The sequence below is a fragment of the Laetiporus sulphureus genome (genome assembly GCF_001632365.1).
Source record: "Laetiporus sulphureus 93-53 unplaced genomic scaffold LAESUscaffold_133, whole genome shotgun sequence".
Classification (NCBI taxonomy): domain Eukaryota; kingdom Fungi; phylum Basidiomycota; class Agaricomycetes; order Polyporales; family Laetiporaceae; genus Laetiporus; species Laetiporus sulphureus.
In genome coordinates, this window is record NW_024468642.1 from 1 (window position 1) to 10,485 (window position 10,485).

The 10,485-nt window shown below is 55.7% G+C and overlaps 5 protein-coding genes across 5 annotated transcripts; 4 read left to right on the top strand and 1 right to left on the bottom strand.

The window, feature by feature from the left end:
• Positions 1-1,279: 1,279 nt before the first annotated feature.
• On the top strand, positions 1,280-1,753 carry LAESUDRAFT_94523 (uncharacterized protein). The gene has a single exon (XM_040914884.1). It carries the CDS (start codon positions 1,404-1,406, stop codon positions 1,677-1,679), a length of 276 nt encoding a protein of 91 aa, XP_040757402.1. The 5' UTR covers positions 1,280-1,403; the 3' UTR covers positions 1,680-1,753.
• Positions 1,754-2,230: 477 nt separating this feature from the next.
• Positions 2,231-2,999, top strand: LAESUDRAFT_733005 (uncharacterized protein). The gene is made up of 5 exons (XM_040910361.1): positions 2,231-2,316; positions 2,368-2,537; positions 2,567-2,656; positions 2,699-2,713; positions 2,734-2,999. Exons 3-5 carry the CDS (start codon positions 2,567-2,569, stop codon positions 2,782-2,784), a joined length of 156 nt encoding a protein of 51 aa, XP_040757403.1. The 5' UTR covers positions 2,231-2,316; positions 2,368-2,537; the 3' UTR covers positions 2,785-2,999.
• A 2,832-nt stretch (positions 3,000-5,831) lies between these two features.
• Positions 5,832-8,159, bottom strand: LAESUDRAFT_667664 (MFS general substrate transporter; the record flags this gene model as incomplete). Its single annotated transcript, XM_040905325.1, has 13 exons — positions 5,832-5,900; positions 5,956-6,121; positions 6,182-6,240; positions 6,299-6,440; positions 6,500-6,553; positions 6,611-6,685; positions 6,742-6,785; positions 6,842-6,879; positions 6,942-7,126; positions 7,186-7,314; positions 7,374-7,484; positions 7,538-7,751; positions 7,805-8,159. 13 exons carry the CDS (start codon positions 8,157-8,159, stop codon positions 5,832-5,834), a joined length of 1,641 nt encoding a protein of 546 aa, XP_040757404.1.
• Positions 8,160-8,473: 314 nt separating this feature from the next.
• LAESUDRAFT_733009 (uncharacterized protein) lies at positions 8,474-8,937 on the top strand. Its single transcript, XM_040910362.1, has 2 exons — positions 8,474-8,528; positions 8,603-8,937. Exons 1-2 carry the CDS (start codon positions 8,517-8,519, stop codon positions 8,918-8,920), a joined length of 330 nt encoding a protein of 109 aa, XP_040757405.1. The 5' UTR covers positions 8,474-8,516; the 3' UTR covers positions 8,921-8,937.
• A 438-nt stretch (positions 8,938-9,375) lies between these two features.
• Positions 9,376-10,252, top strand: LAESUDRAFT_733010 (uncharacterized protein). The gene is made up of 2 exons (XM_040910363.1): positions 9,376-10,111; positions 10,173-10,252. The coding sequence occupies exon 1, from the start codon at positions 9,834-9,836 to the stop codon at positions 10,044-10,046; it is 213 nt and encodes a 70-aa protein (XP_040757406.1). The 5' UTR covers positions 9,376-9,833; the 3' UTR covers positions 10,047-10,111; positions 10,173-10,252.
• Positions 10,253-10,485: the final 233 nt, after the last annotated feature.

Here is a 10,485-nt window from a genome sequence, read left to right on the forward strand (position 1 = left end):
TGGGAAAAGATGTGCATGGGCACTGGTGAAGTGGAAGCGTGTTCGTCTGCGCTAATCCCGGGCGCGATATGCACGGGAGGGCGCAACGGTCAGTGCGTTCGTGTCAATGGTCGGGGTGGAGACTCGCATGCGTGCGCCACGCTATGACGGGGTGGGTCTTCAACGTTGAGACAGCGACCGTGCACTGTCTTGAAAGGCTGGATTGGGGTTGGTTGAGCATGTAGGAAGCGTCGATGGTTGCATCGGACGCAGACGTTCGAGGGGGTACAGAAAGGGCAATTTGCGGACAGACTGAGCACACGCGCTGGCCGGTTCAGCCTCACGGTCGTCCTCGGCAATCACGCTAGTCGTCGACGGAGTTGACAGACACGGGGAGAGATTCGCACCCCGTCATCGCAAGCCGGCCTCATGAGGGCATCACAGCGTCCGTCTAGAACGATGACATGGACGTGTCAGTGATTGCGCCAGACGTGGACATGCGATATCCACAAGACGGCGAGGGAGCGTCTTGCAAAGCAGCAGTCTGGCTGCAGCCGGAGAACTGGCAGTGAGCGCGTCCACGTCAGCGGCCGAGGGGAGAGGGACGTATATATGATGAGATGGCTCGTTTAGACGAGTCCTAAATGCCGTGATGCGGTCGTGCTGCCTCAGAAAGATCGCATCCGTCGGACAGAGCGGTTTGGGAACACTGATGGCTAGCGCCAAACACGGGCTTGGGAGAACCTACAGGACAGACCGCGCGAAGGACGGGGCGTGAACGTAGCGACCGTGCGCTGGGCAGCTGACAATCAGGATGGCCCTGGGAAAAGCACTCTTGCAACGGCAGCGCGCTGTCTGAAAGATAGCTATGCATGTGAGTGATTGTGCCGAAAGTGGGCATGCGATACGCACACGATTCTTGCAAAGAAACGGTGGGCCGGGGCCGGGAACTTGCAGTTGGTGTATCCGCATCAACATCCGAGTCAAGAGCAACCTCGGGCTGGAAATGCCAACTAGGCACCTGACCTCGACATAGAAAGACCGCAGAATGGGCTGGGCGACGAACATGTCTCGAATGCATTGGCCATGGGGTTGGAAAGCCGAGCATCGTAACAGCCCTGGACGACTGTGTTGAAGCTGTCGGCGCTACGCGTACTGGGTGGGAAAGGTCTCGCATCGTTTAGTGTGGTGAGTGGAACACGTCCGTCGTGGCGTCAGACACAGGCACGGCGATGGTACATCTCGCGAATTCGGCAGTCTCATGCTGGCAAGCCGACTTTTGCGGCGCTCCTCTCGCGAGCGCGCTAAAGTCGTTAGTGACTGTTCATACATATTTTCACTGCTCAATCGCATGAGGATGTTGATAACGTTGTGCGTTGGCGATCGAAACTGGCGATCGTGAATTATTGACCGAGCGCGGGAGGATGCGACCGGCTTTGTCAACGAGGACTCCACTACTTGATCGCTGCTCGATTCACGGGCTGAAAATATTGCAGGTGGCGAGAACGTGTCTATATACCAGGAGACGTGAGCGCAAGCCAGATGACCAATCGTTCTGTGCACTTACGGTTCGAGACGGTGCGAAACCGGGGCAGGAGATGCGGTCGGGCTTGCTTATGCACACGCCGCACAATTACCGGAAACAAATTGGTCAGCAACAACGGGACATGAGCGGGACTCACCGAACATGGCCACGGTGAGTGAGAGGTGCGTGGACTCCATGGCGGGCATTCAGGACCAGTGTAAAATGAGAGTGGAGGAGACGACAATGTGCATGTGAGGGGTGAGAAGGCAGATGTGAGGAGGGGAGAGGAGATGCGAGGGGGAGGCAGATAATGCCAGCCATTCTCAAGCTGTTCTCACCAGGCATGCCATATCACACAAGAAGTCTTCTGAACAGTCAGCAAGCAATGCTGCCGGTGCCATGCATTTTGCAATTGCAACTTCCTTGGGCCAGATCAACGTAAGCGAGAGAAGGTCACTAAACCGGCTCACCTGCACACTCTCAGCAAACTTGAAATCAGGACGGATACTCGAAAGACTAGAGCATAGGCAGTATGGTTCACGGTGAGGAATGCGATTGCATGGATGTTTCGTTCGAGCACAAGCCATCACCATTGCGAGTGTAGAGACATGCGCTCGGCGCCTTGCTGCGTACTGCTCCAACGAGCTTCTCGAATGGTCCATGACTCGAGAGCAGTCTCACGAGAGTCAATAGAAGGCAGTTCAGATGTAAGTGTACATGCAGGAGGAATAAGTGCAATGTGCCGAGGTTGGGCCTCCTCCGTGCAGACTCGGGCCAGTTCATTAATGAACACCAATTGTGGCTCTTGAGATGCACCAGAAGTCATCCGAAGTTGTACGTATATTAATGATCAGACCTTGAAGAACCAAGAAGGCCGGGCATCAAGGGAAAACGCACCCACGAGATTGCCTTCGCGCGACCAGACAGCCATCGGATTGATGGATCGCGCACTGATCTGCAACGTTTCCTGTCACGCGTCACTCACCGATGGGCCCAGAATCGACGAACCGAGCTGAGCTGACTGGGTCGACAAGTTCATCCGGAGGAAGCTCGGAGTTCGCAATGTCGGCGTGGGTGCGGCCAATTGAAATTAAACCCTACCCTGGAACGGAAGTGAGAACCTGTCAGATTTGGAACCCCGCTATGGTGGCGGTGGCACCCTCTAGGCTTGGGCTTATCTCCTGCACAGCTCAGCTGTACACCGGCCTGGTATGAGATGATCTGTCAAGCTCCATGTCCCGTGCCACTCTGACCAGCATTGTGCAAGACTGTGCAGGTGATGCATAGGTAACCAGTCAAAGAGCTGTAATTTCAATTTGTGCCGGCGATTTTCACATCAATGAGAATCATATCAGACAACGCATCTGAGCAGAGTCATCCAGAAAGAAAGAAGACGACACGGCATGGTAGATAACAGTGATATTCTGATGCGAACTTTACTGCAGCCCATCAGAATATGAAACGAGATGCCGGTGCATCCATGAGAGTCGGATTCCATCCAGAACATCTCTGAGAGGTCTACCATGCAATGCCACCCTCTATGACAAATTTGAGAGTGATCTGACACATTGTTCACGCCCATTCCTGTGAACACTTTTTACCCCGCACCTCTTCCTCCCTCTCAGCTTTTTCCTCCCTGTTCCTCCATACCATGCTCCCCCTATTGTATAAGCTCGGATCCTTGCTGGGATGGCTCACCTGTGTCTGTCATGGTGGCCCTGACCATGCAAGCTCTACACGGGCTCGAGATCTCCAAGTTCAAGAAATGTAGAGCGTCGGACCAGTGAGCGTGTTGCTGCGGTGCACCAGTCAGTCTCAGAGGTAAGTGGTATATCTAACGGTCTTAGGAGCCCGGTAAAGTGCGAGTAGTAATGACTGAGTTGGGACGCGTCAAGGGCGCATTGAGACAAAGGCGCTCGACGTGCAATGTCATCACGTGAGCGCGAGAGGATGGGATGTTCTCTGGCTGGCGGCTCAACGTTGGCTCATTTCTTCACGCCATGCAACCATTGCGTGCTCGGCTGCTTGTGCCCACTTACTCCCAGATCAACGCACTTCTCCCTTCGCAGCCGCTTGCTCACACATCATCGCAGTTTCGTGGGCTTGAGATTGATTATTCATGTTCTGTATCGCCATCTCCACAGTCCGGAGTCCGGGGATTCTTCTTCATATGCATGGCCGCAGCTTGAGCATACGTATTTTGTATGAAAGTGCGAGTCCTACTAGTCATTGCTGGGCTGATAAACCCGTCCGGACTGACAAAATTTCATATGCGTTTGCATAGTGATTGTTTATCATGCGATGACGTCTTCTGCACAGCACAATCTCATGGACATCCTTGGCAGCTCAAAATCCACCGTTGCACGATTTATGCCTCTGCAAACTCGGGTCTCGACACGGCCATCATGCTACGCCGATACGACATGGACATATGCATGGGCTCACCTGGCAGCATAATTATGCGTGAGTCTCGCGCTGCGGTCGTCTTCGCCAATTTTCAGTGCCTAATCTGAAACGATCGCATACCCCGGTGACCTGCGGCCTTCGGAGGTGTTTGCCCTGCCCACCACGCATCTTTTAGAATGGATGGCCTTTGCACTCGGCATTCTATGCAGTTATACACATTGCCAGCAGGCAAGTCCTTCATTTGCACTCATCTTTAATTTGTTAAACAAGAGTGCCCGACTGCAGGTCTTTCAGCGTCGAAGCTAATGAGTTAGGCAAGCATTCGCGTTTAGATATCGACAGCCCTTACCATTCATCATGTGACGCGGCTATCATGGCGTCGATGAAGGGTCATTTGCAGCAGCATCATGCGGATTAAACAGCACAAGGAGGCCAGATGATGGGGGAGCGTCAGTGGAGAAAACTAGCCTGGCCTGTGATGGGGTAAGAGCATGAATCAGCAAAACAGTCCGTGATTTCCATAGATATCATGCAGCGGGTGATGCAATGAGAACTTAGAAGAGCGAAGAGGACAAAGAGATGGGTGTCGGGAACGACCCTGGACGGCCGATGAACGCAGCACGAGGAACGCAAGGGCACAGGTCGAGAGAGGGGACATGGAAATATGCCAAACAGATGAGAACGACCCTGGACAGCCGATGAATGCAGCACGAGGAGCACAAGGGCATAGGTCGAGGGAGGGAACATGGAAATGCTGGTAGACTTCTGCTAAGGATTGTTAGTAGGTGGTAGAAGGGGTTGGAATGGAACTAGTTTGGTCGGCAATGAATCATGGCCTATCTCGGCTGTAAGTGCTCTCTGAACAAATTGAAAACAAACCCAGCATCCTTGGGCTCTTCGTCCCTTTCCTGCTCTGCACACTGCCCTCTCTCCAACATTTTCAACGGTTGCATGCGCACACTCACACACACCAGGCTACCACGTGAGCGATTTCTCAATTGCTGATAAATGACACACCGTGAGCTATGTAACTGAAGGGCTGATGCTCGCATCGTTAGACCGGTACCTCCAACTCCCATGCAAATAGTCCAGCTGCGTGGCCTTCCGCGCGTACCTTGCTGCTCTTTCGACGGTCTCAGAGAGTCGAACGGAGAAGATCGTACATCTGTGAGGTCGTTCGCGCTCGCGTTTTCATGTCCATTCGTATTCCGTCGCTGGCCAGGGTGGAGCCTCCACAGCAGATGCGACAGCCCCGACGCCAACCGGGCCGTCTCAGACCGCCGAAACAAACCCGGACGCCTCGTCTGCCCGAACGCGCTCCGCGACGAGTTCGACGTATCCACAGAAACGAGCTCCGGGCGCGACATGTACATGCTCGGGCTCGACGCAGAGTTCGCGAGCATGGGCCCGTCACCGAACGCGATGCCGCTATCAGTGCTGTTGCTCGTCGCCTCCGTATTCAGCGGAGCCGGCCCTCGCTCACCCTGGTTCTCCATCAACGGGTCCTCCACGGAGCTGCCTGCCTCCGATTGACCTCTGTGCAATTTTTCAGCGGTGCGGCACATCAGGCGAGACTGCGGGTCAGGTGGATGCTCACCGGTACACGACCACCTCCTGCTCTCCCGGCTCCTTCAGATACCGGTGCTAATGATGACATTATTGGATGGTATCTACTCCAAAAGACCACTCTATGCATAAACGCAGCCATGACAAGAATGCTAGTAATCTATATGTGACCATGCGACAAGAATCAGTGCGTGCTTAGTGTACAGTTTTGCTATCCTTCCTATGGGAGCGGCGGTGGAGACAAAACCTAGTGTGCGTCCCCGCATGACGCTCGGCCGCCTAGTGTTGGTGATGACAGGTGGGGACGACCACCTCGGGTTAGACGGAGCGTTGTCCCAAGACAGCGGTCTCGCCATCAGATATGCATGACCTGCGAAGCTATCTTGCTGCGTGCACGGATCGCTGGGCCCTTGAAGAACAACACCTGCAGCAACCAATGAACAAAGCAATCCCACTACACAGCGAAGGACGATACTCACAAACGGGATCGGGATCATGACCACTGCGATGAGCGCGAACAGCGTGTTCGCCCAGTGGTACGTCAGCCTGGCAAACATCTGTGTCGTGAACATCGGGAACGCCATGCCCATCAGGTTCCGGAAGAGACTCTGGCCGGCGAGCGCGGATGACGCGAACGTGCCGTAGCTACAATCGAAAGCAATTGGTGAGCGGAGAGGTGGTAGGGACATTGAAAGAGGTACGTACCAGTCCGCAAGATAGGTGAACACGGCGAGGTAGATGATGAACAGTGCCCACATGATGAGCTGCAGCGAGCTAGGGGTGAGGATCCGCTAGTCCGCAACGGAATGGCGGCGTACGTACAACAATGCCGATCGCCGGAGCGATCCAGTACACCTGAGTGTACGTCGACCAGGCGAAGATGAACATGCCAATCGGGAAGAGGATGGCGGCTGCCATTGGCGCATACAGCCGCGCTTCTGGTCCTCGAGTGGCAACGTTTTTACTGTGCAACGGCGACTGTGGGCTAAGCTCATCGTTTAAATTCACAACAGCATGACGTACCTATACATCTTCTCCTGAATCACATTCGTGCACAAGCCAAGCATGGCACCTATCCTGTGAGTAGTTCAAGTTGTGAGTAGTTGAACACCTCTGTCGAGCTAGACCACGTACGTAATGGTGATGAACGCCGAACCCTCCTCGCCCGCGTTGAAGTGATGCAGTGTTCGGAAGACGGGACCAATGGCCCTAGGCGACATTATAGTCAGTCTGGCATTCCACCGATCAGGGAGAACGTGACCCACTCTATCATGACGTAAAGGATTCCCCATGCGAATCCGACCCACAACTGCATATCAAATGGTGATCAGCAGAGCTAGAAGGCAGAGAAGTCTCACAACGCACCGTGAAGCTCGCAATCACAGGCTCAGTCAATAGCAGATCTAACACGTGAATCTTGGCGTAAGCGAACAGCACCTTCGTCGCATGGGAAAGATCTACTCACAGATCGGACGCGTGCAGGAGATATAGATGAGTGTACCCAGCGACGCACGCTCGTCCTCAATACGCGCACGGATTCTCTTGTCACTGGTTTCCTTGCGCATCTTTTTCGCCAACCGCACCAGCAGCACCGACGCACGCGTCTCCTTCATAAAAATCGGCACAGCGACCACGAACACGCCCGTGAAGCTAAAATGCAAAGAGCTTCAGGAATAGAAGCATGGAGAATAGGGAGGATACTACCATACATAGCATGTATCCACTGAATCCAGCGCCATTCGAGGTGCGGGTTCTGCTCGATCCAGCCGGAGGCAAGGCACCCAACGCCGGTTGCGCCGATGGCAGCAGCGGCGAAGGAAGCCATTGCTACACCACGTCTACAAAGGAGCGTCGCGCTCAGTATGTTGTAAGCGCACGCCAGTGAAATGGGACGCACTCTCGTGTAGAGAAGATGTCAGCGACGGTGCCGCCCACCATGGTCGAACCCGTTGAACCAAAGGCGCCTGCAAAGAAACGCGCTATTAGGATTGTTTGAATGTTCTTGCCGCTGAAATCATCTTAAGCATCGATGATTACGAGTCGAGCCACAACGGTACTCACACTGCCGTAGCAATGGTGAAAAGCAGGAAACCAATCCCACTGCACAGATACAATGGCTGTCTACCGAACTCTTCGCTGAATGACGCGGTGACAAGAGGCACTACACCAAATCCAAGACAATATAGTGAGATGCCGAGAGTAGCCTGGAAATCCGTGCAATTCAGATCGCGCGTCATTGACGTGAAACCGAGCGCGTATGATCCCGAAGAGGATGCTGAATAAGCTGTCAGCATGCAATACGTTTATTGCTGGAAGCAATCCACTCACCGACAAGGACGGAGAACAGGCACGCGGTGAGCAGGATTGCCTGCTTCCGCGCCGGAGAAAAGTTCGCAGGATCCTGCTTGTCGCCCTTCTCGAACTCGATATAGAGAGGTTCCAGGGAAAAGTCCTCCGACTTTTCCTTTTCATGCAAGCCCTCCTTGTGCAAATGGTGATCGCGATGGTGGATGTAGTCTTCGAGCTGCTGTACATAGCTCTCGTCGAGGACCTCGTTGTCCGGTCTGTCTGCGGGAGCAAGGTGGGGGTCCACGGGTTCCGCGACGTCCTCAAGGCTCCGGAGGACGACGTGGTTCACATTCTCCTCAGCAAGGGTGGCCTCTTCGTCGCGCGAGCGAGTCATGGCGGGGAGGATAGCGGGGAGATGGTGCCTAGGAGCATGCCCTGAGATGGATGAGTTTATATCGCGCCATGCTTGCCGTGCAGATTCATGATATGATACCCCACGGAGCACACCTTAGATGCCGTGTCGGAGCACCTCCTTTTCCGCATTGCTGGTAGCTCGCAGAGCTCGGCGCGCTCCTCTCGGACAAGAGGTGGGCGATCAGCAGAGGTGCGTTCAGCCGCGACCGCTCGGTCTCCCAGTCGCAAACGCGCAGGCCGTCTTGTTTGCCTTCTCCAGCACAAGGTGCCCGTTTGTGTCAGGGCGACGGAGGTGGTGCAGAGTTGACGAGGTATTAAAGACCGTGGACATTTGCCGATGCACGACCAGGTACGCCTTGCAGTGGACTCTTCGTGCATGCAGAGGATGCTCACCTGTGTCTGGCTATACTGCACTGTCCGTAGCTGCTCGTACTCACCTGCACCCGCCGCGCGTGTCTGTTCTTCACCCAGTGCACATCAACCTCGCGCGCCGTGCTCGTTCTTGACAACGCCTTGCGACGACACCACGCTATGTGCACGCGCACCATCCACACCGTCGTCGACACCATTCAGGCAACCACCAACACGCCGATGGCCGGTCCGCTCCTCGCAGTTGCTTGTGATAACAAGTCGACTGGAGTACGGTGCTGCGCGCTCTCACTGCAAAGTCCGATCTGCACGCCATTCACAAGTACGGGACCGAAGACATGCCATTTCGCACATCGTCGCCCTCCCCGCTGACGACACCACCGTCGTGTCTCTGGCTCCCCCTCGAGCACCGTGCGTTCGTCTCCCCGCCGTCCGATATGCTCTCGTGAACGTGCTTCGGAGCCATGCACCCTCAACACGCAGAGACGGGCGGACGTCTTGGGTTTCGCCCTTGCAGCGGGCCGGCACTGGCACTCAACCCGCCGACTCGCGGTCGTCGAGACGCATGCCGAGCACGCCGCACGGGACCGGCTGTATGTCGATGATGGCCAGGATTTCGAGACGGCGTGCTGGACGGCAACGAGCTGAAGACGAACACGGTGCGGACTTGGTACGACGATAAGAAGACAATCATCGTCGAGCGTTGCCTCGCAGAAGCACGTCGTCGTGCTGACTCGCCAGTCTATAACGTGCGGCGGCGGGCCTTCATCGCTACGGGTGTCGAGGCACCGTTGGACGAGGCGGTGCTGGACGGGACGTATGGTTCTGAGGTATGATATCTTGCATCCTTTGATCCCACTCTCATGATTTCTTTGTACTACTCACATTCAAAGCAACATATTTCTTCATTCTCCGGACGGCTTTTTAGCGTAACACCGACGTGAGGACGCGAGAGCAATCCGAGTCAGGCGAGACCGCAGGGTCCCGAGGCTGGACGCTTTCGAACGTCTCCCCCGTGCGTCGTCACTGCGACGAGCCCCTTGCGCGCTCGCATGCCACATTCATACGCCAGTCGAATGTCTGCGACACGCGGCCGAGAAATGCGCAATGGTGCGTGCTGGGAGGACGCGTACCCCGCTGCGCCTTCTCTTATTCGCCGGTTATCGCGTCCGTCAGTGCCGGCGAACACTCATACCGACTTGGGCGGTCCACGCCGCTCTGTTCGAGGCCAGACCTTCACTCATCGTGTAGCGCACTCATTTCGGTCGTGCGCCGCTGGTCATGCATGCATGCGCCTCAGCAACCTCAGGCGCGCTCGGGACCTCACCAGCTGCGCAGCGTCGCATCACTCACGGTCTCCCTCGCCGTGCCTTCTACCTACGTAATCCTTAATCCAATATCCTCTTCCCTACGCTATCACCATCTACCCCAAACCCCCTTCAGGCCCATCCCTTCGGTCTTGATCAGCCCGGGCAGCCTGACCGCGACCGCAACGTGAGGAGAGGAGGCGGATGCGAGTCCGGCGAGTGCGTGCTTACCTGCTTGCGAGGCGATGAACGCGTTCTGTGCGGGAAGCAGCGTGAGCGACGGGCGATGGAGAGATGTGCGGATGGAATGGACTTACGAAGGAGCGGCGGGTGCCGCAGCGTCCGCGGGTCCGGGTCGGCGCGGTTCTTGTTCGCGTGTGCGAGGTGCGAGTCGTCCTGGTGCGTGTGGGTCGAGTCAGATGGAGCAGACAGTCAGCATGTGCAGCGTACCAGGATATTCCGAAGTAGCAGGTCTGCGTCGTGGATAGAGTCAGGGACGGGCTGTCCGGAAAGTCATGTGGACGGGACTTACGGGAGGAGCGACGGGTGTCGCTGTGTCCAAGGTCCGGTTCGGAGGGTTGCTGTCCGGGTACTTGCTTTGGTCTTGCGAGACATGGGCGTTTGGTGGCC

Excerpts from the sequence above, each read along its gene's own strand:
- LAESUDRAFT_733005 (XM_040910361.1), top strand. The coding sequence starts at position 2,567 with ATGTCGGCGTGGGTGCGGCCAATTGAAATTAAACCCTACCCTGGAACG.
- LAESUDRAFT_733010 (XM_040910363.1), top strand. The coding sequence starts at position 9,834 with ATGCATGCGCCTCAGCAACCTCAGGCGCGCTCGGGACCTCACCAGCTG.
- LAESUDRAFT_94523 (XM_040914884.1), top strand. The coding sequence starts at position 1,404 with ATGCGACCGGCTTTGTCAACGAGGACTCCACTACTTGATCGCTGCTCG.